A 26,867-nucleotide genomic window follows, 5' to 3' on the forward strand; every position below is an offset into this window, starting at 1 on the left:
AAAGAGAAGGGGCAGCTAATGTGAACAGAGCCTACAGGAGGAATATCCTGTTTTTCTAATCTCATGACTGAGGACAACCTGAAGCAAGGCATCCGGGGGTCTTCAGGCAAAGTCAAAGCCACTATGATAAGGAAATAGTTCTTTTTTTCTTTTTCAACATTTTTTTTTTTTAAACTCAATGTGGTGTTTGAACTCAGGACCCTAAGATCAAGAGTAGCAGGCTCTGTCGACTGAGCCAGCCAGCTGCCCCAAGAAAATAGTTTTTATTTTTTAATACTAAAAAAAATTTTTTTAAGTCAACATGGGGCTTGAACTCACAACCCTGAGATCAAGAATCACATGCTTTATCAACTGAGAAAACAGTTCTTTAAAGGTTCCTGAGCTTGAACTAGCTGGGACTGGCTGAGCCCAAGGCCTGGGGAAGCTCTTAAGGTGGCTTCTCCTAGAACTAAGCAGGATAGAGGGGATTCCTTGGATCCTAACACAAGTTGAGGGCAGAGGAGCCTCGCAAGGACAAATAGTGAAGCCAGAGAGCCAAGAAACTAGGGTACAAGTCTGGCCTCTGCCACTCATGGACAGTAGGGCTTGAACAAGTCACTCAGTCCCCAGAAACTCAGTTTCCCTCTAGTGGAATGATTGGCTTGTCCTGAGAACCCGATGAGGTAAACTGTGGGAAAGCTTTTTGTAAACTCCGAAGTGGCATCATCACAACTGGGAGTGAGCAGACCGAGGCTGAGCTTTTGTCCGCCAAGTGTCCTGAGTGAACCTGAGAAATGCACACTCGCATCCAGCCTCAGATCTTCCTACACCACTGAGATCTGAGGGGGAGATGAATGTGTTCAGGAAGAACTCTGGAAAGTATGATCTATCTGTGGGCCTCAGTCAAGGCTGCTTGCTTTCTGGGCCGACCCTTGGCCCTGGGTGCCCCAAGTTTCCATGGTGGCTGCCAGGTGCCCGGAGCCCTTTATTGTGACACCCACTCCACGACGTTTCCCCATAACACTCCAGAGCCAGGCCCTTCTCCTAACCCTCTCGAAACTCACTCATCTAGGGCCGCCTGGCTGGCTCAGTCAGTAGAGCACATGACTCTCGATTTGAGGGTGGAGAGTTCAAGCCCCAAGTTGGGCATGGAGCCTACTTTAAAAAACAAAACAAAACAGAAAAACCCGGGATCCCTGGGTAGTGCAGCGGTTTAGCGCCTGCCTTTGGCCCAGGGCGCAATCCTGGAGACCCGGGATCGAATCCCACGTCGGGCTCCCGGTGCATGGAGCCTGCTTCTCTCTCTGCCTCTCTCTCTCTCTCTCTCTCTCTCTCTCTCACTGTGTGCCTATCATAAATAAATAAAAATTTTAAAAAAATTTAGAAACAGAAAAACCCAAAAACTTACCCAGCCAGGTACACAAGCACATGAAAAGATACTCATCATCATAAGTCACCAACGCAATAGCAACTTAACCCACAGGAAGATGTAGCTACACACACTGCATAGAATGCTAAAATGAAAACGGCTGGCATATCAAGTGTTGGTAGGGATGTGGAGCAACTGAATCTCTCATTTCTCTCACTAGACAAGGGGAATGGAAATCAGTAGTGGCACTTCGAAAGCTTCAAATTGCCCTTGGGAGAGTATGTATACCCCTGAAACCAGCAAATGCTGCAAATCAGGGTTCTCTCCTACCCAGAGAGCTGGTTGTTAAACATTCGCTAGCACAAACTCTGATGGGAATATGTTCACAGAGAGACTAGTACACCAATGTTCCTAGGAACCTTGTTGATCATAGTTGAACACTGGAAACAACTCACATGTCAACCAACTAAGGGGTGGGGTGGGGATGGATAAACAAACTATGGTACATCCATACAGCAAAATACAACTCAGTGATAAAAAGGAGTGAACTATTATATTAATACACAGAACTTGGGTGAATCTCAGAGGCATTATGCTGAGCAAAAGCAGCCAGGTTCAAAAGGTTACATACTATATGATTACATTTGTATGAAATTCTGAGAAAACAAAACCATGTGACAGAAAGCAGATCAGTAGTTTCCAGGGGCTAGAGGGGAGATGAGGTAGGCAGTTGCTAGGGTGGCAGGGAAAGGAGACTGACCTGGAAGGGGCATGAGGAAAAGTTTAGGGGTGGTGGAAATGTTGTGGTGATAGTGAAATGGGTGTATATTTGTCACAGCTCATCTAATTGTAGGCTAAAAATTTATTGATTTTATTGGATCTAGGGATGCCTGGGTGGCGCAGCGGTGGAGAGTCTGCCTTTGGCTCAGGGTGTGATCTCCCCATCCCGGGATCCAGTCCCACATCGGGTTCCCTGCATGGAGCCTGCTTCTCCCTCTGCCTGTGTCTCTGCCTCTCTCTCTCTCTGTGTCTCTCATGAATAAATAAATAAAATCTTTTTTAAAAATTTTATTGGAGGGATCCCTGGGTGGCGCAGCGGTTTGGCGCCTGCCTTTGGCCCAGGGCGCGATCCTGGAGACCCGGGATCGAATCCCACGTCGGGCTCCCGGTGCATGGAGCCTGCTTCTCCCTCTGCCTCTGTCTCTGCCTCTCTCTCTCTCTGTGACTATCATAAATAAATAAAAAAAAATTAAAAAAAAATTTTATTGGATGCAAATTATAGCTCAACAGTTGTCCAAGCAAAACAAAACTAAAGACTTATCGCTTCTGCATTGCAGTCCTTGGGGTCTTTTCTAATACATATGGGATCCTGGTGGGCAGGCCAGTTGCAAGCCCGGTATCAGTCTCAGAATAAAAACCAAACCAAACCTCCACGTAATGATTGACGGCAGGACTGGCCAATGGGGAAGCGACTTGGAAGCAGGAGGTGGTACTTCAAGTTCTACCGCTCCCAAGGAGGTGGGCCGGCTGGGGTCAGGTTGCTAGAGTCGGGAGGAGGGGCTCTCCCTTTCAGGTGCCGTCTTCTCCGCCTGCTCTCCACCTGAAGAAGTTGAGACCCTATGGATTCCCCTTCAGGGAAAAAAGGCAATGTTTTTGCTGGTGGACCTGGGAGGACTGGGGCCCCTGAAGCTTAGAGGAAAGAAGATAGGAGGGAGATGAGGGCAGGGAGGGATCAAGACCAGGTCATCATTCACCACGTGTGCTTGGGGGATTAGCATATGGCAGATAACAAGCAGCTGTTCTCCTTCGGTTCCAGATGGATTCAGAGAAAAACAGCCTTCACTGGTAGCAGAAAAGATTTAGGTGAGACGTAAGGATGAACTTCCTGAGGGCACTCGTGAGAAAGTGGACATGTGTGTACACCCACATAGGTGCACACGTGTATGAGTGTACTTATGTTGTAAAGTCAGAGAAGGGCAAGAGGCCACTTGGTATGGATAGTTCCTCTCTCTGGAATACTTGAGGAATTGTAAAGACAAACCCCACTCTGAAATGAGCCTGGCCCCTCTGGGCTGAGGACAGAGAGATGGACTCAGGCCCTTTCTCTAGGTACCTTGGAGGGCAATTAGCTGGCTGGTCCATCAGGAAGACCCCCAAACCAGAAGTCTATGGAGCCAGATGGGTACTTACTTCCATGGCCCGACCCCCTCCCAGACGGCCCTGTGCACTCTCTTCCCATTAGAGCAGAAGAGACCATCCATCAGCAGCAGGGATGGTGATGTCACAGCTTCAGGCCTCCGAGTGCACAGGAAGACTGTTCCAACCCCTCTGAGGTGCTAAATCATTCATGGAGCAGAGAGCCCGGGTGGCAGGAGATTTACTGCCGAGGGATCACTTTAGGGACTGTGGAAATCAATTCTTTAAAGAGACCCCTTCAGCTGGCAGGTGGCCTCAGGCTGAGGCTTGGGCATATGGGGACCCAGTGAAGTGGGACCTGGTGGGGAGGCAGCTTCCCAACTCCAAAACGGAGGATGGGAAGGAGCCCAGAACCTGCATCTGAGGGTAGGTCCGAAGTGAAGGTGGATTCCCAGCACCCTGGTTGGTCGGGGGTGGGGGCTCCCTGATAGCCAGCCCTGGTTCATCCATTCCTCCTGTCACCCGTGGGGGTTTCTGTGCTGTACCCACAGGAGTTTTGCAGGTCATTAAGAGAATGAGGAACGGTGTTGGGATGTGTCTGCTGAGTCTATGGGCTCTGTGATCTTGGACCACCCCAACGCAGCCAGTCTCAGCTGGAAGCAGAGTTTCAGGCCAGCTTTGGTTTCTTGAAAGTGGAAATTGGAGCATTACCCAGCATTCACACCCTTGTCTCAGAGAGAATGTGAGCTCCTCAAAGGCCCAAACAGTCTGTTTGATGCTCCAAAGTCCAGAACTTGGGGATTCGGCTCTTGGCATACTATGTACTCATTTAACCATCAGGAGCATGTGACATCAGGAGCATGTGGGACTTGTGCTGCCCTGCACCACTGCAGCACACAGTGGGGCTCTTCTTGCCCAAATCCAGCCCAGCTCATCCACCTCCATTTGAATGGCTACAGCATACTTCTTCTTTGTGTCTTGCTCAAGAAAAATGAAGGGATGACGGAAGAAAGGGAAGGTATTTGGTATTTCCAGATCAGCTTTGGAAAAGCAGACATAGCTCTTAGGGCTCCTTCCAGTTCTCATACTCGACAGATGAGGAAACTGAAATCTAGAGCTGGAACTGATATGTCCAGAGCCCATGTCCTTGAGATAGGGGAAGGAGGGGAGGGAAGGTCCCCAGAGGTCGTGCTGAGCCCTTTCTGCCTCCCTGGAGATGGCCCCGGTCATCATGGAGGAGTAAAGTCAAGCAGGCAGCTGTGACTGTGACAGAGAGAAAGGTCTGGGATGGTTCTGGCCACTGTCCAGCTGCCCCGGCTCCTCTGCAGGCTCTCCACGTGCTGGGTGGGGGGGCGGGGGGAAGGGACCCTGAGGCCCCCTGGGGGACTGCATGCTGTACCTTGCTCATTTATTCACTCCAACACATATTTGTGGAGCACCTTCTGAGAGGCAGGCATGGGGGTACAGCAGTGAGCCAGACGGATGTAGTCCCCTCTCTCTTGGAGTTTGCATTTTGTGTTACCAGTACTCATGCTAAAAGCCGGGGCAGGCAATCCCACCCCCCTCCCCTCCGTCATCCAACCCATCCCTGTCCAGCTCTACAGGATGCTTAGAGCACCTCCAACCCCTTGATAGGGGCCAGAATCTGCTTCTTAAGGACCCCTGCCACCTCCAGGCAGGGCTACAACCACCTGGGTCAGGCCCTCCCTCGGCTGTCATCCGTCTCTGGAGGGCCCGCAGGGGCAAGTTCTTGGTGGAGCTTTGCAAAGAGCCTCAGGAATCCCTGATGGGCAGTACCCCCCAACCTCCACCCAAACTGCTCATTTCCCACCTCCTTTTGCCCCTCCTCTCTTCCACATTTGCCAGTTCTCCACCCTTCCGCCTCCCTGCATCATCTCCCTGCAGGAAGCTCTGTCAGCTTGCAGCCTGGGAATGGGGGAACCTTCCTTCTTAGCATCCCAGCGTTTGCCCGGTACCCGCTCCTCAGGCTTGTCCTGGGAAAATCTCAAGTTCCCGAGGCGCCCTCAGGGGCCACTAGGCTAGAGGCCCTCAGGGGACTGGGTCGATTCTTAGACACGAGCCCTCCTCCAGGGGGTCCCTCAGCATTTCTTTCTTAATGGCCAGCTCCAGTTCTCCCCACACAGTGGCGTGGAAAAAACTCCGGTTGGGTCCAGAGAACTGGGCTCTCTGGTCCTGGCTCTGGTCCGGATTCAGGTCCTTGCTGGGCCCCTGATCCCTCCCGCGGAAAACGGGTTGGATCCGACAACCCCTGAAGCCCCAGTAGGGTCCGAGTGGGTGGGAGGTAAACCAAACAGACCCCAAGGCAGACAAGTAAGAGGAGACACTTGCGGAGATGCGGAGGCGGAGAGGAACGCTCACCCTGAGCCTGGGCCGGCGGGGCGCACGGCCTGGAGGAGGCGTTGGCGGGGCACAGTGGGTGCGCCCGGGGAGACGCCGCCAGCTAGGAGTGAGCGAGGAAGCGACGCGAAGCCCCAGAACCCGGCGCATCGCCCGCTGTCCAGCTGCCAGCCGGTGCTCAGGCAAAAGACCTTTCCCTGCCCGGGCAGGAGACACACAGAAAGCCGTTCCACAAAGGCGGACAACCTGACCCCCTTGCATGTACTTGGTGACTACGGGACTTAAAAGAACTGTCCCCTGGAGAAACCCATTGTTGTTTCCAAAAAGCTTGCAAAAACATTTCGTTATTCAATTCCCCAGTCCTCTGACTTGGGTAAGCTTCCAATTTCCAGTAGAAGAAATTGAGGCTCAGAAAAAGGTCAGGGAGGGGCCCAGCACCCACGAGATAGGTGATTAAAAATGCAGATTATTCTAATTTGAGACAATTAAATCCTAACTCTGATACATCCCAAAACAAAGCGTTTGCCTGCTTTGGACAAGCTGAATTCTGCTTTGGATAATACCGTATTTGGTCACCGACCTCTGGATAATCTGCTGAAGGCAGTGAGATGCCTCCCCAACCAACTGCAGACACAGCCTCTCTCCTTAGAACCTCTGCGCTTTGAGCTCTGGAGTCCTGGAGCCCTGGAGCCATCTCCAGGCCTGGGGGCTGGGACCTTAGCTCCACCGGTGGGTGCATTGCAGGACAGTTCTTCTGGGTGCAACAGATGCCCGAAGGCGGGCGCTGTACTGCCGGGCTCTGGGGTGGGGTGGGGATGCTAGGTTTCTAGCCCTGGAGGGGCCCCAGCTGAGTTCTGGTCAACAGGGCTTCTTTCCAGGGGCCATGTTCCAGTTTTCTGCCCCATCCTCCGGAAGGAAGTGGGGCGAGTGTCCTCCGTTTCTCCCACACAGGAGGAAACAGAGGCTGGACTCAAATCCCACGCCCTGAGCACCCACCCAGTGCTCAGTCCCCTATCCCCATCAGCCGCCTTCTCATAGACTTGGGTCAAGGACATCTCTGGGGTGGTGCTCCAGCCTTGGCCAGGGGCCAAACTCAGCTGGAGTGTCACCTGGTAAGAGAAAGTAGGAGACAGAATGTTGCAAGGATGACGTACTGGCCACACACACACACACACACACACACACACACACACTTGCTTTCCTCCCGGGGTGGCGAGTGACCCTGACACAGGATCCACATGGACCAGGATCTGAGAACCCTGGGACCCCCCTCCCCCAAGCCCCTGCCCAGCACTTAGCACCACTGCTCACTTAAACCTCTGGCTCACCCTCTTTGATTGAATTCCTCAGGCTTCAGCATCCCGAATCAGATTTTTCAAAAAGTAGTTTCTGGGGGCACCTGGATCGCTCACTCAGTTAAGTGTCTGCCTTCGGCTCAGGTCATGATCCCAGGGTCCTGGAATTGAGCCTCATGTGGGGCTCTCTGCTCAGCAGAGTCTGCTTCTCCCTCTGCCCTCCTTCACCCCTGCTCATGCTCACTTGCTCCCTCTCTCTCAAATAAATAAATAAAATCTTAAAAAAGCAATTTCTACAGTTTCTTTTTTAATTGAAATTTTACTATGATCATATGGTAAACACATACACTTCAAACAGTCCCGAAAGACATAAAGCAAAAAAAGTCTTCTGCCCCTTGGTCCCCAATTCCCCCGCTCGGCAGCCACCCCTATTTGTGTCTCGGGTGTCTGTAGAGAAAACCTGACACCTAGACACCCACCCCCCACTTACATTTTTACACAAACGGAAGCCCATGTGTCCTTTGCACTTTTCACCTAACATCCAGGATATTTCCCAAGATATATTCTGGCCATATATATTTTCCTCACTCCTTTTAAGGGCTGGGGTAGATTCCTCTGATAGGATCGCCTTTCATTTGTCTTGTCTCTGTTCTTTTTGTTCTTTGCCTATCAACCCCTGCCCTCGCTGTCCCTGCCTGCAGCCAGGAGCTGAATCTCTGGGTTTCCAGGCCCTTCGCTATGGGTATACGGACCTCATGCCGCTGGAAGGAAAACGTAGACGCACAAACACACCGTTTTTTTTTTTTTTTTTTTTTTTTTTTTTGTGGAAAATGGGGGAATCGTTGGGTTTCAAGCACCCCTGCAAGCATCGACCAATGGACATTTAGATTCTAGAACAAAGCCCCTAGGCCTGGGGCTGGGCCAAGATAGGAAGACAGTAATTCACCAATCGAGTGGACCTTAGCCCCCAACACTTCTCCAGGCGTGGAGAAATGACAGTGGTGACATCTCCAGGGGCAGCAGGAGGAACCTGGGATCTGGTGGCCGGACACTAGCACTCAGGAGGCATCGCGCTTGCGGGGGTGGTGGGATGGGGGGTGGGGGGTACACGGTCTGCCCGGCGATAATGCGGGTTCTGTAGTTTGCCAGAGATCTACGGGTCCCCAAATACGCCCGTGCCCAAACGTGCATTTTCTTTGTCCTCCTGAGAGGTGGGAGTCATGATACCCATTTTGCAAATGGGGAAACTGAGGCTCTGAGAGGTGAAATGAACCGCTGGAGATCGCGCTGCCGGTACCTGGAGAGCGCGGGGACCTGAACCTGGGGCCCGCCTCACTGCGGAATGCGAGTTAGGCTCGTGTCCTGGACCTAGCGCCCGGGTCAGCGCGGGGGCCCGACCAATCTGAGCGAGGCCGAGGACAGAACCGCCGCTGGGGGCGGGTCTGGGGGGAGGAGGGCTGCAGCCCAGACCTCCTGCCCCGCACAGGGAGAAGGGAGGGGAGGCCGAAGGCTGATGACCTCTTCGCTCAACGTCTTCAGCACAACGGAGACCTCCTAGGAGAGGGCGAGCTTAGGGAACAGGTGGGGCCGGGGGAGGCAAAGAACTAAGCTGGCCAGAGAAACAAGCCGAAGCACCGGCAGCGAGAAAGAAGGGCCGCGTTCAGGCGCGATCTTCCAGGTTGGAATAGCCCGAGTTTAGGGGTCCTTCCTAAACTGACCCGAGGGAAGAGGAACCCAAACCCGCGCGTCGCGGGCACCGTGGGATGTTGACGGAGAGGCAGAAAAGGTCTCTCCGGAGGGAGGAGGAGAGGCGCCCGACCTGCTGAGGGAGGGCACTGGGTGCGCAGGACAGGGCAGCAAAGTGAGGACCTGAGGTCGTCCGGAGCCATCTCCTCCCCCGCCTGCGCCCCGAAACGAAAGGGATACAGGGTATCGGGTCCCCGGGGGCCACCCTCTCACCGTCCGCGTCCAGCTCCGGTTACTGGCCTGCTCCCTAAAATATGTATGAGGCCCTTCAGGTGCAGCTTCGCGTCCCCTCCCGGAGTGGGGTTGGAGCCCTTGGGGTGCGCGGGGAGCCACGGGGCGGGGGGGGGGGGGAGAAAGCCTCGTTGGCTCCTGAGGCCGGGGCCGTCTCAACTTTCAGCAGCGCATTTAAGAAAAGGTGGAAACTGGATCCGTCTCGGAGGCGCCCCCGCCCCGCCAGCCCCGACGGCCGGACCGCGCTGCCGGGTGGCTCGCTTTGCGCTGAGCGGTGTCTAGTTCTCAACAGCAGGTGAATGGGCCCGGGCGGGGCGCGCCGGGCACGGGGGGCGGGGCGCGCGCTATAAAGGGGGTGCGACAGGCCGCGGGGGCCACTCGCAGCCGGCATTGCCCGCGCTTAGACTTTGCGGTTCCTGGCACACCGCGTCCCCACCACCCAGCATCCCACGACCCTCGGGGAGCAGGTAGGGCGCGGCTGGGGACGGAGCCAGGGAAGTTCAGGGCGACGGGGCTAGGCAGGGGAATGCGAGCCGGCCCGGGAGGGGTTAATGTTCGAACGATTCCCGCCCCCCCTTCGGCCCTTTGGGCCTAGCTCTTTGCTCGAGATCTCCCCTGTCTGGGTCCTGGCGCACCACGCCTCATCACGGGGTACTCTTGAAGAGGGACACCGAGGCCCCGCGACTCGCCCGGGTGGTCCGCCTGGGGTGGGGGGATCTTGCCTCCTCCTCTGGCTGCGACACCCAGGGCCGGCGGAGCAGGCCCCGCCCAGGAGTCGGACCTATTCAAGTGTTGGTCTCAGCACCAGCTCTGGCTGCCCCTCCCGGCTGGGCGAGGGCTGGGGTAGTGGACACCGTGGACCCTGGCCCCCATCACCACTGCCTACTCTCTTTCTTCGCTGGCGCCCAGAACAACGTGCTAACGGTCTCCAATTTTAATACAAGAGAGCTTTCGATTTGGTGGGGGGGGGGGCTCGGCTAAGCACCCTCCTTTTGGGGGGCTTCTTAGCCGCCAGACCTGCGAGGTTCGATAGGGAGAACAGGAGCTAAAAGGGAGGAGGACGGATTAACGTTTTATTTTAATCTGGTTTTGAACTGTGGTTGCCGTCTGGGGAGGCCAGGAGGGGCTGGTACTGGGAAGGGCGCCCAAAGCAGCGGGTGGGGGGAGGCGCTCGGTGCTCAGGATGCTGGGGAAGGAGGAAAGGGCCACCCCGACGCTGACAGCCTGGTTGTCTTCCAGCCCCTGCCCCGCCCCTCGGAATGCTCCGGATGGTACCGGAGCAAAGGACCGCAGAGAAGTATCTAATCAGCGTCCGCTCCCCAACCCAGGCCCGCCCCGCCCCCTCCCGGGGGAGCCTCTGCCGCAGAGGGTGGGGGGGAAGGAAGGGAGATGGAAACGGGTCTGGGGGCGGCTCCTCTCCCCCTCCCCCTTCCGGGACAGGCAGCCTTTGTTCCCGGCGGCGCAGAGGCCAGACACCTGTGAGGCCGCAGAGCTGAAAAAGCGTAGTGGTAAGGACGCAGCGGGGAGCCCTGCCGTCCCCGCTCCAGCCCTGTACCCCTGGCTCCGGGTGGGCCCACTGACACAACTCAGCCTTGCGCACCTTTCTTCGGGGGAGACTGCGGAGATCCGTCCGGTGGCCCCACAGCGCGTCCCAGCGCCCGACGCGCGTCCCCTCCCCCAGCACAGGGTCGGGTTTCCAAGCACGCTACTCTACACACACCTCGGCTAGCTCCGGGCTCAGAGGGCGGTGGGGTGGCGGGGCGTCGGGGCGCACCGCGGCCTGCGGCACCCTAGCCTTAGGGCGGAGGAGGCAGGGCTAGGAGGCGGGCGGCGAGACCCCTGCGGCCGGAGCCGGCGGGGCTGGGCCAGCAGGCGGGGCCCCCGGCGCCTCCGCAGTCCGGGCCGGGCGTGCCCTGCGCGGCGCACCAACCCGAGCCACATTCAAGGTGAATCATCCCCGGCCCGCCCCCGGCCCCTCCCCGCCTCGCGGCACCTGAGCCAATGGCGCGGCGCGGGGGGCGGGCGGGGCTCAGGGGGCGGTAAACCCTCCCAGAGTCATTATCTCTGCCCTCCGTCGAGTCCCCGCACCTCTGCGCCGGAGCCGGCGGGCCTCTCTCCGGCCGCGCGGTCCCGGGCGCGCCGCGCACCCTTTTCCCCTCGGCCTCCGGGGCCCCCGTGCCTCTCCGGCCCTGCCCCGCCTGCCGCGCGGAGGCGGCTCCTCAGGTGGCAGAGCCGGGGCCTCCCCCAGCAGACCTGTCACCCGACACCCAGGAAGCGCGCGGCCCCATCCCGGCTCCTCTTTGTTCCCCCGCCGGGCTCCTGCTCGGGCGCCGCCTCCTCCCGCGTAGCGCGGTGGAGGTTCGGGGCGCCGCCCTCGGCCGGGACGTGCCCCGGGCTCCGTCCATCCGGCCCCCTCCGAACCAGGGCCCTTTTTGTCTTGTTTTTCCCATGTGGACTCCGCGCGGAGCTGGGAGGCGGCGGTGCGCCCAGCCCGGAGCCGGCGCAGGTGAGTGTCCGGGCGGGGCGGGGCCGAGCCGGAGCCGGCGAGAGAGGTGGAGGCGGGCGCCCCGGGGCGAGCAGGGCTAGAACCCGGGTGGGGCGGGCAACCGGCCTTGGGGATGACGCGGCAGTGCGGCCTCCCGGCTCCCCCGCGCCTTCCGGCGGAGGTGCGCACGCGGCCCCGTGGTCTCGGGTCCCCGATGGAGTCGGGTTGCGCCCAGGGCTGCGGTTTGGGTGCGGTCTGTGTTTGGCCAGGTGCGTACCGACGCGGGCCCCGCACCTCCGCGGGAACCGATCGGGGTCGCGTCGGCGTTCCGCCGCCCTGGTGGGCTCAGGTGGAAGCGCAGGGCCGGGAGGCGGGCGCCGACCTGGGCTGGGGGAGAGTTCCTGCTCCGCGAGCTAGTTTCTCCGGCCTCCTCCCCGGGCTTCGCGACTTGTCGTTACCACTTTTGTGGCCCCGGGACGGCCCCGCCCAGTCTCTGGGGGAAAGCAGTTCTCAGACCACCAGCTCGCCTCTGCTTCGGGCCCACCCGGCCTGGGAGCCAAGCACGCGGTCGAGACACGCTGCGGCCCTGCGCCCACCCCTATATCCTTGTTCCTGCCAGCGAACACCCGGGGCCCCTGAGCTCTGCTTTGGGGTGGGCAGCCCGACGGCGTGCCTCGGGCCTCTCACTGGTGCGCGCATCCTGGAACTGGGCTGCCAGAGAGCCGTCCGGGGGTCAGGGATCGCCCGATTCCGCGGGACCCTCTGGGCTCAGCCGTTCGCTGTCCCTTCCCCCAGCCCTGGCATCCCTACCCTGCGTTTAGACGTACCCGCTGGGGGCTGGGGGCGTTAATACAGGCTCAGAGCGATTAGCAGCCGCGAGCCGGCGCTGCCCTAATCAACCTCCCCACCCCCATCGTTTAGGTGAGGACCGAGCCTCCCTGCGTTCTGTGGGGCCTCGTAAAGCTCTAGAGGATTAAAAGCCCGATTTTCCTCCTGGAAGCCAGGTGGCGGATGTCTGCGCTACGCCCCTGGTCCTCTGGCCGGGTCACGGGGCTCCACCCGGTGTGCACCACCTCCTGCAGTGAGCCCAACCCGCCCCGAGTCGTCGGGTCTCCGAGCGGGGACTGAGCCTTCCTAGAACTCTGTCCTGACCGTCGACCGAGCGCACCCAAATGAGCGTGGCCCACACCCGGCTCGCAGCCGGATCAGGCCAGCGCATGCGCCCCGAGGCTGTGGGTTCGGATCCAGCCCCTGATCTGCAGTCTCAGCGGCGGGTTTCCTTAACGCTCTTGTCCCGCGGGCGGGGGGGGGGGTGTTAGGGGAACCTCTGGAATCCACCTTATGCAAAGGAGAAAAAAATCCCAGGTCCAGAATGCGAGAATTTCGTTTATTCCTTTACCTCTACCAGGCATGTCAAGGGGTGCAGTGGCTCCTGGCGGAGCTCGCACAGCCCCAGCGGCTCCCATTAATGGTGGGAGCTCTGTTGGCCAGGGCTGCGACGAAAGCAGCTTTGGGTGCCTCCTCCAGGGCCTCTGGGAAGATAGGGGGCAGGCACCGGGCCCTAGGCATGGCTGAGGGCCCCAGCTGCTCCCAGCCTCTAGCCCCTTGGGCCTGGGGCATTCGTTGGAAACCAGAGAGACCTGTCCCTGGCCCGTTGTGGGTGGTGCAGCTCAGATCCTGGACTCTGGAATCGTTGTGTACTTGTCAAGTGGAGAGCCATGGGGGCGCTTTGTGATGGCCAAAGACTGGCAATCTCAGAGTACTCAGGCCCGGTGTCCCAGCGACCCCCTCGTCCCCTGAGCTGTTAGAACTCGGGAGGGTGAGACCTGCGGAGGGAGGGAAACCTCTAGAGGAGTGTCTGAAGATGGTCCCCAGGGAGTTCTGGAGGGTGGGGCCGAAGAGGGTGGGGTGGTGTGTGTAGGGCACACACACAGGAGATCCTCAAGTACTCCAGGTGCTTTGGTGGCTTTCGTGTCAGCAGCCTTCCTACCTGGCCCACAGGTTGGGTCCCCTTTAGGCTACACCAGCTCTGCAGCTCTTTTCTTTGTCATGCTCTCCCTCTGGCCAGGGTGGGAGACAGGGACTCACCTGCTTCCAGACCTTACTTCATCTTCCCTCTCCCAACGTGAATTTCTGTGCCTTTGGATCTCAAGGTCAGGGCTGTGTCAGGTTGCCCTCCCCGCTTCCCACTAGGCCAGAGGAGGCTGCTCTGAAGATTCCCCTTGAACCACAGGCCTTGGTTTTTCCCTTTTGATGGTTCAAATGAGGCTTTTGCTGCTTATATCGTCCCAGCTCCCCTTGGCCCTCATTTCAGGAGAGCTGGGAGACCATGCTCCCCTAGGATTCAGGTCTGAGCATCTCCCAGTGGAGGAGAGCTGAGAGGTTAGCGCAGGGCTCTGGGGGTTGACCTCGGTGGCGGGGCGGCGGGATGGCACCGCCCCAGCACTGCGGCACTGGGTCCTGCCGCATTGGGCTTAGCAGGGGCGAGGCAGGCGCAGGGGAGGAGCCTGGCCCAGCTCTGCCACTCCAACGGGAAGCTGCAAGGGGATTTGGCTTTTAAGCTATTCTCTGCTTACAGAGACCCAAGTCAGCTGCAAAGATGAGGAAAACAGACCAAGTGTCTCCATGGATGCCGCAATTAGAAGGAGCCCGAACAAGCCCCCAGGCCTGCTGCAGCCCTCTTTACCTTCCCTTTTCTGGACCAGGGAGAGCAGGACCCATAATCGCTGTCCTCTACCTGCTTCTTGGTCGCCTGGTGCCAGGCTAGTGTCCGGTGCTCCCCTGCCCCCAACATCCACCTCTACCTACCCCCAGCTCCCAAAAGAAAGAAAGAAAAAGGAATTTAGGGCTGTTTGTGTAAGTACCCCTGGGGTAAGCCTTCTGATAGTTTAGAGTGACCGCCTCAGAAAGAGCTCCCAGACATTTTGCAAAGAAGGGCTGCACCCCTGGGGGCAGAATTGCCTGGGTCCCTATTAAAATGCAGATTTCTGAGTGCGCCCACTAATCTGCATTTCAGGGGCCCCTTGGGTAAGTCTGCTGGGTTACACCCTGAGCTCTTTTGAGAACTACCTCCACTTGGCCTACAGGCTGTACTAACATTCCCACCCCCGGGGTGGGAGGTATTCTGTCCCTTCTTTTCTCTAGCCGAGCTCACAGTTGTGTCGCTGAAAACTGAGGCGGAGTCCCAGGGAGTGCCTTCGAAGATGTCCGTTCCAGCAAGCTGGGGTGGCCTGTGGCAGCCCGGGGCCCAGCAGTGGGCCTGTGTTGAATCAGGATGAGGAGTTCCCTGGGGGCCTGGGGAAGGTGGAGGCTTGAGCAGTGATTTGGGTTCCTTTGCACACAAGTGATGAGGGCAGAGTGGGTGAGGATTTAGAATAGGTGCTGGGAGGCAGAGTGGCTCCTAGCAGCCCCGGGGTCACTGGGAGGAGCATCACCACGGGGGTTTTGATAGCTTCTGGGCCAGGAGACTTGTTCTCTGAGCCTTCCAGGCTGCTTTTCTAGCCACTCTGCCCCCTGGTCCCCACTGAAGCCTGGAGCAGGCTGAGACTGCCGCTCTGCGGAGCCCTCCTGCCTGGGCACCAGCTCCCCTGAGACCGACCCTCTCTCTCCTTCCCTCATTTCTTCCCCAGGGTGCTGGGCACCAGAGGCAGGAGCTGCCACAGTGACTTCTCTCGAGGCAGCCACTCTGGCAACCACTGATGCAACCTCCCCAGCCCCTCCCTCGCCTCCCTCACCTCTGCTTTCCTCTGCAGTCCCCTCCAAGCCAGCCAGATGCTGTTCCCCTTGCTGGGAGGCAGCCGCGCCTCCAGCTCCCTCCTTGCTGCCTCCTTGGCCAGGGAACTTCCTGCCCACCTATCCTGCCCTGCTATCCTGGCCGCAGGCTGGCTGCAGAGATGCCCAGCCAGGGCAGTTCAGGATCAGGTCTGGTTTGGGATGGGACCCCAGGGAGCAGCAGGTTTGGTTTGGCCCTGGGGCTGTTTCTGCCACACGGCAGGCTGGGGGCTGGAGGATGGTGGAGATCAAGACATCTTAGAACAGGAGGGTTCTCTGCTCAGAGGTCAGGAGAGGCACCCTGATGTCCCACTGGTCGCTGCCCCTTTGGGGCCTGGTGTGATGGGCAGAGAGGAGGATCTAGCCAGCAGGTTGCTACCCTGAGCTGGATTTTCTCCCTTCTCGGCCTGAGGAAGGGTGGGCTGGGTGAGGGTGGAGGGACAGTGGGCAGGCTTTCAGGTTGAGACAGGAGACGCCCCGCCCGCCCCCTAGCTGTGAGTGTCCTGCCCACCCCCCCATCCCTGCTCCCGGAAAGTCATTTTGGGCTGAGAGCAGGCTGGTCAGGGTGGCGGAGGCGTGGGGTGAGGAGGGCCACTGCGGGTTGGCGGCAGGCTGGACCTCCTGGCCAGGGTGGCGGGGAGCGGGGCTGGGCGTCTCTCCGCAGGGCCGGCGGGCCGAGAGCGTGACTCCTGTTCTGTGTATGGCACTGGTAGAATTCACTGTGAACAGTCTCGGTCAGTGAATTACCGAAGGGCCATAAACAGAGCAGAGACAGATCCGCGAGTGTCTCGGGAACACTCTTCACCCCGTGGCCCCATCCAGCCTGGACGTCGGAAATGGCTGCGGGGGTGGGGGGCGGCGCAAGGGATACCCCTCCAGTGTGTCCCCAGAGGGCCTGCCACACTTCCCACCTGCTTGGCCGATTTTGGCACTAGCACATTTTTGCTTGTGTCTCTCCGCTCTGAGCAATCATGTGCAGTGCCAATATGGGAAAAGCGGGACCGCAGCCGCGCGCACCTCCCCAGCGTCCTGTGTCCGGGCCCCAGCGGCTCCTCGGCCACTCCCGGGCCCATCTGGCTCAGCTGCCGTGAGGGCCGCAGCCCCATGGGCAGCCAGATCGCCTTACACTGCCTCGGGCCACGGCAGAGCTGGGAGCCCGCAATAGCAATCCGAGCCGTTGGCAGATGGGGCCGCCTGCAGCCGTGGATGGGGGTGTCGCCATCTGTAGGGCCAGCCGGGGGGTGCCATGGGTCAGGAAGGCCCAGCTTGCCTCCCCACACACCCTTGGGGTGAGACTTGGCTGGCAGCACAGAGCCTGGCCTTCTGCAGCAGGAACTGAGGGAGGCAGCTCTGGGCAGCAGGGGGGCATCCTTGCCATCAACCCAGGTGTTTCTGGGGGCTGCTGTCCCTGGGCCAGAGCCTTCATGCAGTGACACTGAGAACAGGGTGCTTGGTGGGCTCAGAGTTGGAGTGTGTGGTTTGGCCTGGGCCCTGGCAGGTAAATCACCGTCTAGACAGGCAAACTGAGAGGAAAGGCCTGGCTGAAGAGGTCAGTCAGTGAGTCAGTCGTTGGGCTAGGCCGGTGTCACTCTTTGGTCACCAACCACAACTTGTGAGGAGCAGGTCAGCCTCTTTGGTTTTGTGTTTTGGGCACTCCTGGCCCCCAGGGCTTGGAGGCACCTCAGCTCTGCACCCACAGGCCTGAGCTCAGATGCTCCAGATGACAGATATGGAGGTTGAGAGGCCTGGACCCAGCCAGGCTGTCCTGGTGCAAAGCCCTAGTGACCCGCCCTCAGTGAGAGGCCAGCTGACTGGCCAGGCATGCTACCTGCTGAGGGCCTTCAAGCCTGAAGTCTTTGGTTCCAGCTGTTTCTCCCTGGGGAGTGATCCTCAGGCATGGGGTAGGGAGGAGGGGGTGGTGTGTGTTGGGCTGCCAACTGGAGCTTGGTGGGACCCAAGGAGGCTGCTCAGCAGGAACCCGGGGCCACCAATCCCTCCTGCCTAGGGCACTAGGAATTGCCTTGGAGGAACCGGGCCATTTCTCTGTGCTGGTTCCCTGTGTGTCACATAGGGAGGAGCTCCCTCGTGGTCCCTCCTGGGTGGTGATGGTAAGCCCTGCAGAAAAAGGACGGATGCGGCTTATTTGCATATTTATTCTAAGAAGGAGACATGTGCCCATTAGCTGCCCCTGCAGCTGGATCTCTCGTCTGATGCTCACTTCCCCACCCGGCCCAGGGCCTGCCTGGCTGACCCTTGCTCATCCTGTCTCTTCGCTGGCCCCCTACTCCATGGCTGAAATGGCTGACTTGCCTGAGAGCTTCCCTCCAGGGCTCTGTGCTATAGGTCTGAGGAGCAGGGAAAAAGGGTGTGCATGGCCTGGATCGGTGTGACTCCTGGGGGTAGGAGTGGACACAAGGACCCAGCAAGGGTCAGGGGTCGGAAAGTCCCTCAGTATGACAGTTTCTGGAACATCCCTGGAACTTCTGAAATGTCTGGCCACATTTCTGTACTTTCCTGCCCGGCAGGGAAGGGTGGCCCTTCCAGCCTGAGAATAGAGCAGCTGCCCCTCAGCCCGTGGGTGGTCTGCAGCTGGGCTCCATTCTTCCTGTGACTTTGCTTCTGCTTCTCAACACCTGCTCAGGTGGGTGCCTTTGCTGAGCTCTGAGTAACAGGTGCCAGTTGGGGCTGTAGAGGAGCCAGTTCTGTGCCTGTAGCCAGCCTCCAGGCCTGGATGTCCCTGGGGCCTAGATCGAGCACTCCCTGGGAAAGACCTCATGTCCTAACTTTAATCGATCCCGGGTCAGGCACCAGCTCCCAGTGTGGGCAATGCAATGAGTTCACCCACAACAGTGACTAGGCCAGGCTGGGACCCCTGGAGTCAGCTGTCATTCCCAGAGGCCACTTCCTGGGCGGTTGGGGTGGGAGCCCTTCCTTCACCTCCCTCCTTTTCCAGCCTTTGTCTCTCGTCACCCTGTAAACTGGGCCCGAATCCTCCTTTGTGTGCCTGGGGAGCCCCCCCCCCCCCCACGAGCAAAAGGCAGCTCAGTTCTGGAGATGTTTGATCTAGCCCGAGCCCTGTGCCCCACAGGATTCCTGTAGTCTGACTGAAGTCCCTCCGGCTGCTGCTGAAAGCATTTTCTTGCGAGTGGCAAGGGCTCTGGGAAGCACTTTGCTCTGATTTGTGGTGTTTTTCAAGGGCGGCCAGCCCAGGGTGTCCGCCTCCTCCCTGCAGGGCCCCTGTTTGTCTGCGGGGCTCGGAGCTTCTGGAGATGGCAGCGCCCCGGAGGGACTGTGTGAAGTGGATTTTCCAGCCTCCCCACCCCTCCCCCACCGCTCCATTTGCTTATTCAATCCCAGCCATTATCCCGCCGCCCGGGCGCGGCGAAATGCGATCCCGCTCCATTGATCGCGGCGGGGGCGCGCGGTCCTGCCGGTGAAGCCGGGCTGCTGTGCCCAGAGGGCCCCCCCCTCCGCGGTGCCCACCCGCCCGACGCTCCGGCGGCCTGCGGGCGCGGTCCCAGTGGGTGGGGATGGGGGCCGCCCTGCCAGCCGCACCCCCAGGAACACCCGGACCCAGAGCCCAGGCCTGTCCCCAAACAAGCCTGCCCACCCTACAGCCTCTGCCTTGCTCGCTTCTGTGAGCCTTTGGCACCGAGCAGTTTTCTCTCCAAACCCAGGCCTTGCCGGTCCTACTGGGGGCTCCGGCTGCCCCATGCCTCTGGGGGCCTGCCCTGCGTGAGCCAGAGCCTGAGGATGGCCTAGGTCTGCATCTCCGCTCTTCCGCCCCATCTTCCTAGTGGCTCCACCCCAGGAGGGGCAGTGGCTGCTGGCTCCCGCTCCTGCTGAGGGTCACAGGAGCCCTGCTGTGGTGGGGTCAGCCTCCCTGAAAGCTTCTGGTTTGTAAAGAAGTCCTCTTGAGCTGGTCTTACTGCTCTTTAGGCAAGCAGATCCTTCCAAGCCTCGAAGGGCTGGGCCTGCATGCTGGCTGAAGACTCGAGGTGACCTTAGGTGGCTTCAAACACCCCTTAGGAAAGGGCTTGCCTGCATCTGGGGGGATGTGGGACACACAAGTGTGCTGCCCTAGGATGGGCAGGGCTGCGGTGGGTGTATATGGTGAGTTTACAGTCAAGAGAATGCTGTGTGGATGGGATGTTTAGTGGCTTTTGGCTTGGCTCGTTTCTGCCATTAACTGGCCAAGCTGAATGATGTCAGTGACCCCAGAAGCCACCTGTGCTGGTCATGGAGGACTGGCACTACCGGGGGTTGGCCCACCTTCCTCAGGGAAGATGCCACAGCAAGCTGTTTGCCTCTCTGGGGCTCCATGCAGAAAAGTACCGGTACAGAAAGTCAGCTTCTTCCCCATGGGGTGGGGCAGCTGGTGAGCTTTAGCCCCAGGGAAGGACAGGGCTGGGGGGGTGGGTCTCCCTGGATCAAGTGAGACAGTGACATGGAGTGATGAGTACATCGTAGAGCATGGCCCACTTTAGCTCTGGCAACCCCAGAGTCCAGGCAGAGGACTGTCTGAAGTGGAGGGGCCCTCTAGGGTTCCCCAGAGAGTGGGTGGGGACAGGGCCCAGTCCTGATCTGCGTCCCCATAGCTGCCGCCTGAGTGTTCTCCCTCCCTCCCTGCACGATCCCAGCACCAGGTCCCAGCACCAGGTCCCAGCACCAGGTCCCAGCACCAGGTCCCAGCACCAGGCCAGCGCAGTGGGATGGCCCGGGGCACGGCCCAGGAGGGCTGGGCTCCCACAGGAGCCAACAGGAAGGACGCGACCATGCGGTCCATGCGGTGGGGAGGGTGCCTCCTGCCCGACAGTCCTGGGCCTCAGAGCGCGCTAACTCTCCCTGTCTCTTTTTCACAGAGGCGGTGGCCTCTGAGCCCCCCGGCTGGCTGTCCCACCACTGCCGCTTGCCTCCCGCCGTTTTTGGCAATGGTAGAACTCACACTGGTGAGGTAATGGGATCCGGTGGTTCTAGACTTGCCAACTATGGTGCGAGGCCTCCTCAGGCAGCTCTGCAGCCAGCCGCCGCCAGGACCACACCGCCCGCACTGGGCCTGCTGCCCCCCAGGGAAGGAGGGAGGGACTCTGGCCCCCAGGTGCCGGGCAGTGGCAGAGGGTGGGTGCAGCTGGAAGTGACACTCACTGTTTCCCTGCATCCCCCTGAGGTCACAGGTCTCTGAGCCAGCTGGGAAGCTGTCTTCTGCCTTGGGGGTGGGTGGGTGGGTGGGTGCTACCTAGAGGGCTTGAGATACAGCCCAGAGGGAGGGAGTCGGGGTGGGTGGCTGAGCTCAGGAAGGAGGGAACATTTGGAGTTAGGTACCCTCACCCAGCTTTGTTTTCAGGGTGGGCCCTGAGGCCTCAGGGGAGGGTCTCTTTCCCTTCCACAAATCACTGGCAGTGGGTCTCCCTCGGCTCTTGGCCGGGAGGATATGGCCGGGTATCCATGGGCATCTCTGCAGTCTTGCTGAAGCAGTGGAGGGATGGATGAGACAACGGCCCCAAAGGTGTGATGGGGGGGGTGTTTAAGCCACTCAGATAAATGTAGGACTGGCTCCCTGGGGTTTGGGGGCCCCTGGGCTGGACCTCGGCCTCTAGCTGCAGCTCTGCTGTGTGCTGCTAATGTCTCAGAGCCCGGGATGCAGTGGGAACTCCCAAGACAAGCCAGAGAGTCAGGGACCCAGCTTGGGTCAGGATGGGTGGCAGCGTGGTGGACAGACCTGCTGGCATTTCCTGTGCCCGCTGAAGGCTCGAGAGGCCCCAGGACTAGAGCCGCACATGTGTGAGAGGAAGATCCACAGGCAACAGAACAAATAGAAGTGCAAAGGCCCTTCCCTGTTCCCCTGGATCTCCTGGGAGACCCGCATCCCCTGCAACTCTAGCTGTCTTCCCCTTACTTGCTCTCAGAGGGGAGGGAGTGGTTCCAGCCACTGGGGCTGATGGGTGGGCAGGGCGGGCAGCCCTCCCTCGCTCACTCCAGGCTCTGGACTCCAGGGAGCTGCAATGTTTTGAGGAAAAGCTGGCTGAATAAGGAAGGTGGGGGGTACGTCCCCAGAAGAGGGCATCTCAGCCTCTGGCTCTTGGAAACAAGAGAAGAAAGACTGTCCTCCCACAGGCTGCAATTCACTTAAAAAACCTGATAAGTGCCAGACCTGAGGAGGATGAGGGTTTGTTCCTGTTGTCAAGCACTTATTAGGCACTGACTACATACCAGGCAGGGCATAAGCACTGGGGCTGTAATCAGAACAGGCAAGGGGGGGAAGGGCGAGAGGCGCAGTTGCAGGGACAAGGGATGGGGAATCGATGGAAGAGCTGGGGAACTTGGGGAGCAGGAGAAAGCAAGCCTCTCTGCGAAAGTGAAGGTTTTGCAGGGGGAAGCAGACCATGTTTGGTTTTGGCCCTGAGGACAGTGGGAGCCTGGGAAAGGCAGAGGGGGATGTGATCTGGTGAGATGAGGGCAGGAGCACAGGTGTTGATCCAAGGGTGAGATGGTGGCCTGGGCAGGCCGAGGTATGGGACTGGAGGGAGAAAGTACCTAGAAACGCACTCCGGGAAGCTGAGTGAGGGATCCACTCATATCTTAACGGGCTCTATTCTGAAACTCCTGAGCAACCAGAAGAGGAAGGCGCTTTAGTAGCCACACCAGCGGGCAGATGGATACGCGGTCGGCGGTCTGTACAATCGCAGCCCCGCCTGACCGCTAACTGGTAAACGTCCAGGTAAAGGACACAGGTAGAATGAATTTACAGCCAAAGCCCGAGAGGGTGAGCCGAGCCTCAGGCCAGGGTGGCGCCACCTCCTTCACCTGGCCCAACAGCTACTTTTGGGTCTGGGACAACCAGGCAAGAGTGAGTTTATTCCTGGGCCTTGGTGGGGAGGGGAATTAAAAGAAGAAATTGGGGGGCGTTGGACAGATTTAGTCATGGTAAAAGCTACTGATCTGTTAGCACTTACTGTATGCAGTGTTTTCCTGATTTCAATTAATCCTCACAACTGCCGGCCAACTGGGGTTAGGACATGAGGCACGATGACCCTGGTGAGAAGCAGGGAACTTGAGCCCTGGCCATCTGCCTCCAGAGCTGTGACTTGCTGGGTCCTGTGGTTGCTGGGAGTGGTGGAGCCAGGACCAGGGCTGGTGGGGAAGGCCTGGACACCATCACTACTGCTGGCTCCTGGCCCGGCTCCCTGTTCTGCTCTCCTGACGGTCCCCTGCACTAGCCCGACCACGACAAGCCTGTCCCTGCACTGCCTCCAGGATAAAGCCAAGCGCTTTACCTGGTTGGCAAGACCCCGTGTGACTGGGCCTACCAGGCATCTGCCCTCTTCTCACTGCCCTGGGCTTCCTCTCACGCTCCCCTAGGAGATGCACATCCCCATCTAGCCCCCTTACCTTCTTTTTTTTTTTTTTTTTTAAGATTCTATTTATTTATTCATGAGAGACACACAGAGAGAGGCAGAGACACAGGCAGAGGCAGACCCTCAACCACGGAGGCACCCAGGTGACCCTGGCCCCCTCACCTTTGCCTGAGCTCTCCCAAGTGCCTAGAGCACACCCTTCCCTGGCCCTGGCTGCCTCACTTGAAAGCGTCTGCTGGTGGGTCGGTTTCTCCATCAGCTGAAAGCTGTTTGAGAGCCAGTCTGTCTCACTTGGGGGCCTGGGACCACGTGGTAGGTGCCTGGCATGGGACAGGGAGACCCTGGGATCCCACAGGGTATTGAGTTCCATGTGATCTTGTCTTGGGCACCTCTACCAGTCACCTAAGAGTCCCAGCTCTTGGCTGACCCCAAGATCAAAGGATGGTGCTGCCCCAGGGTCAAGGCCAGGCAGGTGGCTCTGCCTGAGGACTGAGATGGCAGGGACCCCACCTCTTCTAGGTGTGACAGCTTTCAAAATGCTGTGTCCTCCGGCAAAGCGCTATGAAAACCACATGTGACAGGCATCCTGCGAAGACCAGCCTTAATGCAGGAATATGATAGCGGCCATGAGTGGACGGATAATCCTGTTGGATGCTAGTGGCAAAGGCATGGGTGTGGACTGGGCCTGTCCTGGCACACGGACCTCTGGCGGGGCGCTGTGGACGCCAGGCAGGTGCAAACGGGTGGTGCCAGGTGTTGGGCCCCGAATGAAGAATGGCCCTCGGGGAAGGGGGAGCCCATGGGCTTTGAGTAAAGGCAGCACCTGAACTGGGCTTGGAGGAGGAGCAAGCCAGAGCCACCTGACGTGAGGCCTGGCATGTGCCCCTCAGTCTGTTCAGGCTGAAGGAGGTCAGTGCCAAGGCCTGATCCTCTTCTGTCCACGGCCCTCTGCCGCCAGGATACAGATGGCCTGTGGTCTGTACAGAACAGTGGTCCCTGTGGGGGGCGAGTTTTGCCCCTCTGGGGGACATGAGACATCTGGAGACACTCGATTGGCCTAGCTGGAGGTGGGGGCCGTCCCTGGCCTCCAGGGGTAGAGGTCAGGGAAGCTGGTACAGCCCCCAGTGCCTAGGACACAGGATGATAGGCCCCACTGTCAACAGAGCCGGGGCCGAGAATACCCCCCGGATAGGATGATAGGTTAGAAGCAGTGAGTTGGCATCTGAAGAGAAGAAGGTTAAAGCCCTACGTTTAGGGAAAAGCCTCAGTTGTACCAGGGTAAGAAGGGAGGAGACCAGACTACTGAAATGAAGGCAGAAGAAAGACCTGGTGACTTTGGTTGACCACACACTCACCTGGGATGGCACTGAAGCAGGTCACGGGAGGTGAGCAGGCTGTGTCTGTGCCGTGGTCCGGGTCTGCTACCATCTTCAGAGGGGCCGCAGCAGAGAGCTGGGCCAGACCAGTGACATTTCGGGTGCCCACATGCCCTTCTGCGGATTACATAATTGCTCACTGATACAGTTAAAAGATGTTTTGCGCGGGGGGGGGGGGGGGGGATAAAAGGTATTTTAGGAAAGCCTGCTGGCTCAGTTGGAAGACCATGTGACTCTGGATCTTAGGGTTATGAGTTCGAGCCCCATGTTAGGTGTAGAGATTACTTAAAAAAATAAAAGATATTTTAAAATTCAGCTTTTTTGGTTTTCACTGGGAGGATCATTCAGGAAATCTAGTCTACTTTATATTTGGAAACTGCTCACCTATCTCCAGGAAAAGCTGGAACTGGAGATGTTGGCTGTGAAAAGTTTTGGGTGGGAATGTGAATGCTATTTTCAATGATTTGGAGGACTGGAGACATTACAGTTTTCCCTGACTGCAGAGGCAGTGGGCCCTACAGAGAGGTGGACTGTGCCTCACAGAAGAGCTTCCTTATGGTCCGTCAGGCCATGATTTAAGACAGGTAAGCTGTCCATCTCTGGAAATATTCCAGCGAAGGTGTTGGGGTGCTGAGGTGGGTGGCAGCCTTAGATGGGGGCTGAAGCAGATGCCTTGTCACTGTGTCAGCGTCATTTTATGGTGAAGTTGGTTCCTTGCCCAACAGGTCGCTCGCATCTCCCTAAACTCCCGAGCTGTGATCTACACGTGATTCAGCTCACGTGCACACAGCTTCTTAAATGTCCATAAAGGCTATTGTGATGAACAAGCTGCAAATTAATTGAAGAACTTTGGATTCATTATGAATCCAAATGTGTCTTTTCTCAAACAGCAGATACTGGAAAGCCAATTACTGTAGTGGCAGCGCTGGTGGGCTGTGGGGTTTTTTTTGTTTTGTTTTGTTTTGTTTTAAAAAAAAGATTTTATTTATTCATGAGAGACACAGAGAGGCGGCAGAGACACAGGCAGAGGGAGAAGCAGGCCCCATGTGGGGAGCCCAATGTGGGACTCGAACCCGGGTCTCCAGGATCACGCCCTGAGCTGATGGTGGCGCTAAACTGCTGAGCCACCTGGGCTGCCCAGGCTGTGGGGTTTTGTTGGTGGGTCTGTCCCACGCAGGGTTCTCCAAGCTCTGCCATTCAGTGTTGGCTGAAGCCTGACCTGAACCTTCCAAGCCTCCCCCTGCGCTGGCTCCACTGGGGTTTCTCAGGGTGAGATGCTGGCTAGAATAGGAGGCAGCAGGCCTTGGGGACAGTGACAGGGGTGGCACTGAAGGCCCCCTTTTCCCAGCCATGTCCTCTGCCTAGTTCCATCAGCAGACACCTGTGGAGGGTCTCCTGTGTGTCCTCCACCCCCCAGGGGCATCCTCCCTGTCCTGGAGGTCCCCAGCTTCTGGGAGCCGGTTTTCTCTGGCCTCCACAGCTCTCCTGAGAAGGTGGCATGGGGGCAGGCTGGGGGCCAGAAGCCTTTTGGACCAGGAGAGCAAGGACACATCTGTGGAGGTTATGGGGGAGGGAGGGGAGGTGCACACAGAGGTGCCCCTCATGGGGAAACAGATCCATCCCTTCGCTGCCCACTGACAAGCCCACAAGTTTTTTTTTTTTTTTTTAAGATTTTATTTATTCATGAGAGACACAGAGCAAGAGAGAGAGAGAGGCAGAGACACAGGCAGAGGGAGAAGCAGAAGCAGGCTCCATGCGGGGAGCCCGACGTGGAGTCCATCCCGGGACTCCAGGATGAGGCTCTGGGCTGAAGGCGGCGCTAACCCACTGAGCCACCGGGGCTGCCCAACCCACAGGTTTCAAGTGTCTTCCCTTTTTGTGAAGGCAAAGGCATCTCACCTTGGCGGGTTTGAACACAATGTGGTTTTACTCTCTGTAGTCATTACCTTGACCAGGTTCTGTTGACTCTCCTGTCAGCTCCTAATTACATTTTGAGTGAATTCCATAATTTTATAAACATGGTTCATCATTAAGTACCAACTCCCTCGAAGCTTCAGTCTCAAACTCGAGTTCAGTGCCACCCTCTTCCAAGCTCCAGGACCCGTAGTGTTTGGGGTGGGGATGTGGTCTGCCTTGAAGACGGCTGCCTCCCCTTTTCCTCTTGATCCCCATCCTCCAGGATTGGAGGGGGTGGTGGTGGTGGATGATGATGGGGAAGTTGGGAGAGGGGAAGCAGAAATCAGAAGTCAAGCACTTTCCTGAAGCCTGGTGACCTTAGGGCTCCTCTCCTGTTCCTGCAGGTCTTACTAGGACAGGGAAGGCATTTCAGATTTCAGGTAGCTTACTGGCTACTGCTGACCATTCTTGCCTCTCCCCTACCTTTTCCTTGGATACTTAATGACCTGTGAATAAACACTTAAATGCCCCATTAGTTCAGCTCCTCCCAGGATACCTTCAAAATTGAGGTGTTTAATGTAAAGGTCAAGGCTTTAGAAGACTAAGGAAGTAATCACAGCTACTGGTTTGGGTATAAAAATGTGGAATATGCTGAATGTAAGATAGCTTGGGAGTTCCCTTCAACTTTTAAAAAAGTATTTAGCACTTTGTTTCTTTCGAGTAACTGATGATTTGTTTCTTCCTTCTAGTAACATGACCTCTTTGTCAAGAGCGGAATGGAAGCCTTCAAATCACTGATGTTGACCCCACCGTGGGTAAAAGTGTGGCATGACCTCCTTTTATTTGGTCTTGATTTCTCATTCCCATTTT

The 26,867-nt window shown here is 58.0% G+C and overlaps 1 protein-coding gene across 1 annotated transcript; it reads left to right on the forward strand.

The window, feature by feature from the left end:
• The first annotated feature begins 9,137 nt into the window (after window positions 1-9,137).
• On the forward strand, window positions 9,138-25,839 carry LOC129498137 (resuscitation-promoting factor RpfA-like). Its single transcript, XM_055307355.1, has 4 exons — window positions 9,138-9,409; window positions 10,555-10,747; window positions 11,194-11,620; window positions 24,605-25,839. Exons 1-4 carry the CDS (start codon window positions 9,138-9,140, stop codon window positions 24,673-24,675), a joined length of 963 nt encoding a protein of 320 aa, XP_055163330.1. The 3' UTR covers window positions 24,676-25,839.
• Window positions 25,840-26,867: the final 1,028 nt, after the last annotated feature.

The sequence above is a fragment of the Nyctereutes procyonoides genome, unplaced genomic scaffold, assembly GCF_905146905.1.
Source record: "Nyctereutes procyonoides isolate TBG_1078 unplaced genomic scaffold, NYPRO_anot_genome, whole genome shotgun sequence".
NCBI lineage: Eukaryota > Metazoa > Chordata > Mammalia > Carnivora > Canidae > Nyctereutes > Nyctereutes procyonoides.

Bases quoted from the DNA above. Each gene is read 5' to 3' on its own strand.
- LOC129498137 (XM_055307355.1), top strand. From the start codon at position 9,138: ATGTATGAGGCCCTTCAGGTGCAGCTTCGCGTCCCCTCCCGGAGTGGG. The intron at 9,410-10,554 runs GTGAATGGGCCC...CTTCCGGGACAG, and splicing joins TGTCTAGTTCTCAACAGCAG to GCAGCCTTTGTTCCCGGCGG. The intron at 10,748-11,193 runs GTGGCCCCACAG...CCCTCCGTCGAG, and splicing joins AGACTGCGGAGATCCGTCCG to TCCCCGCACCTCTGCGCCGG.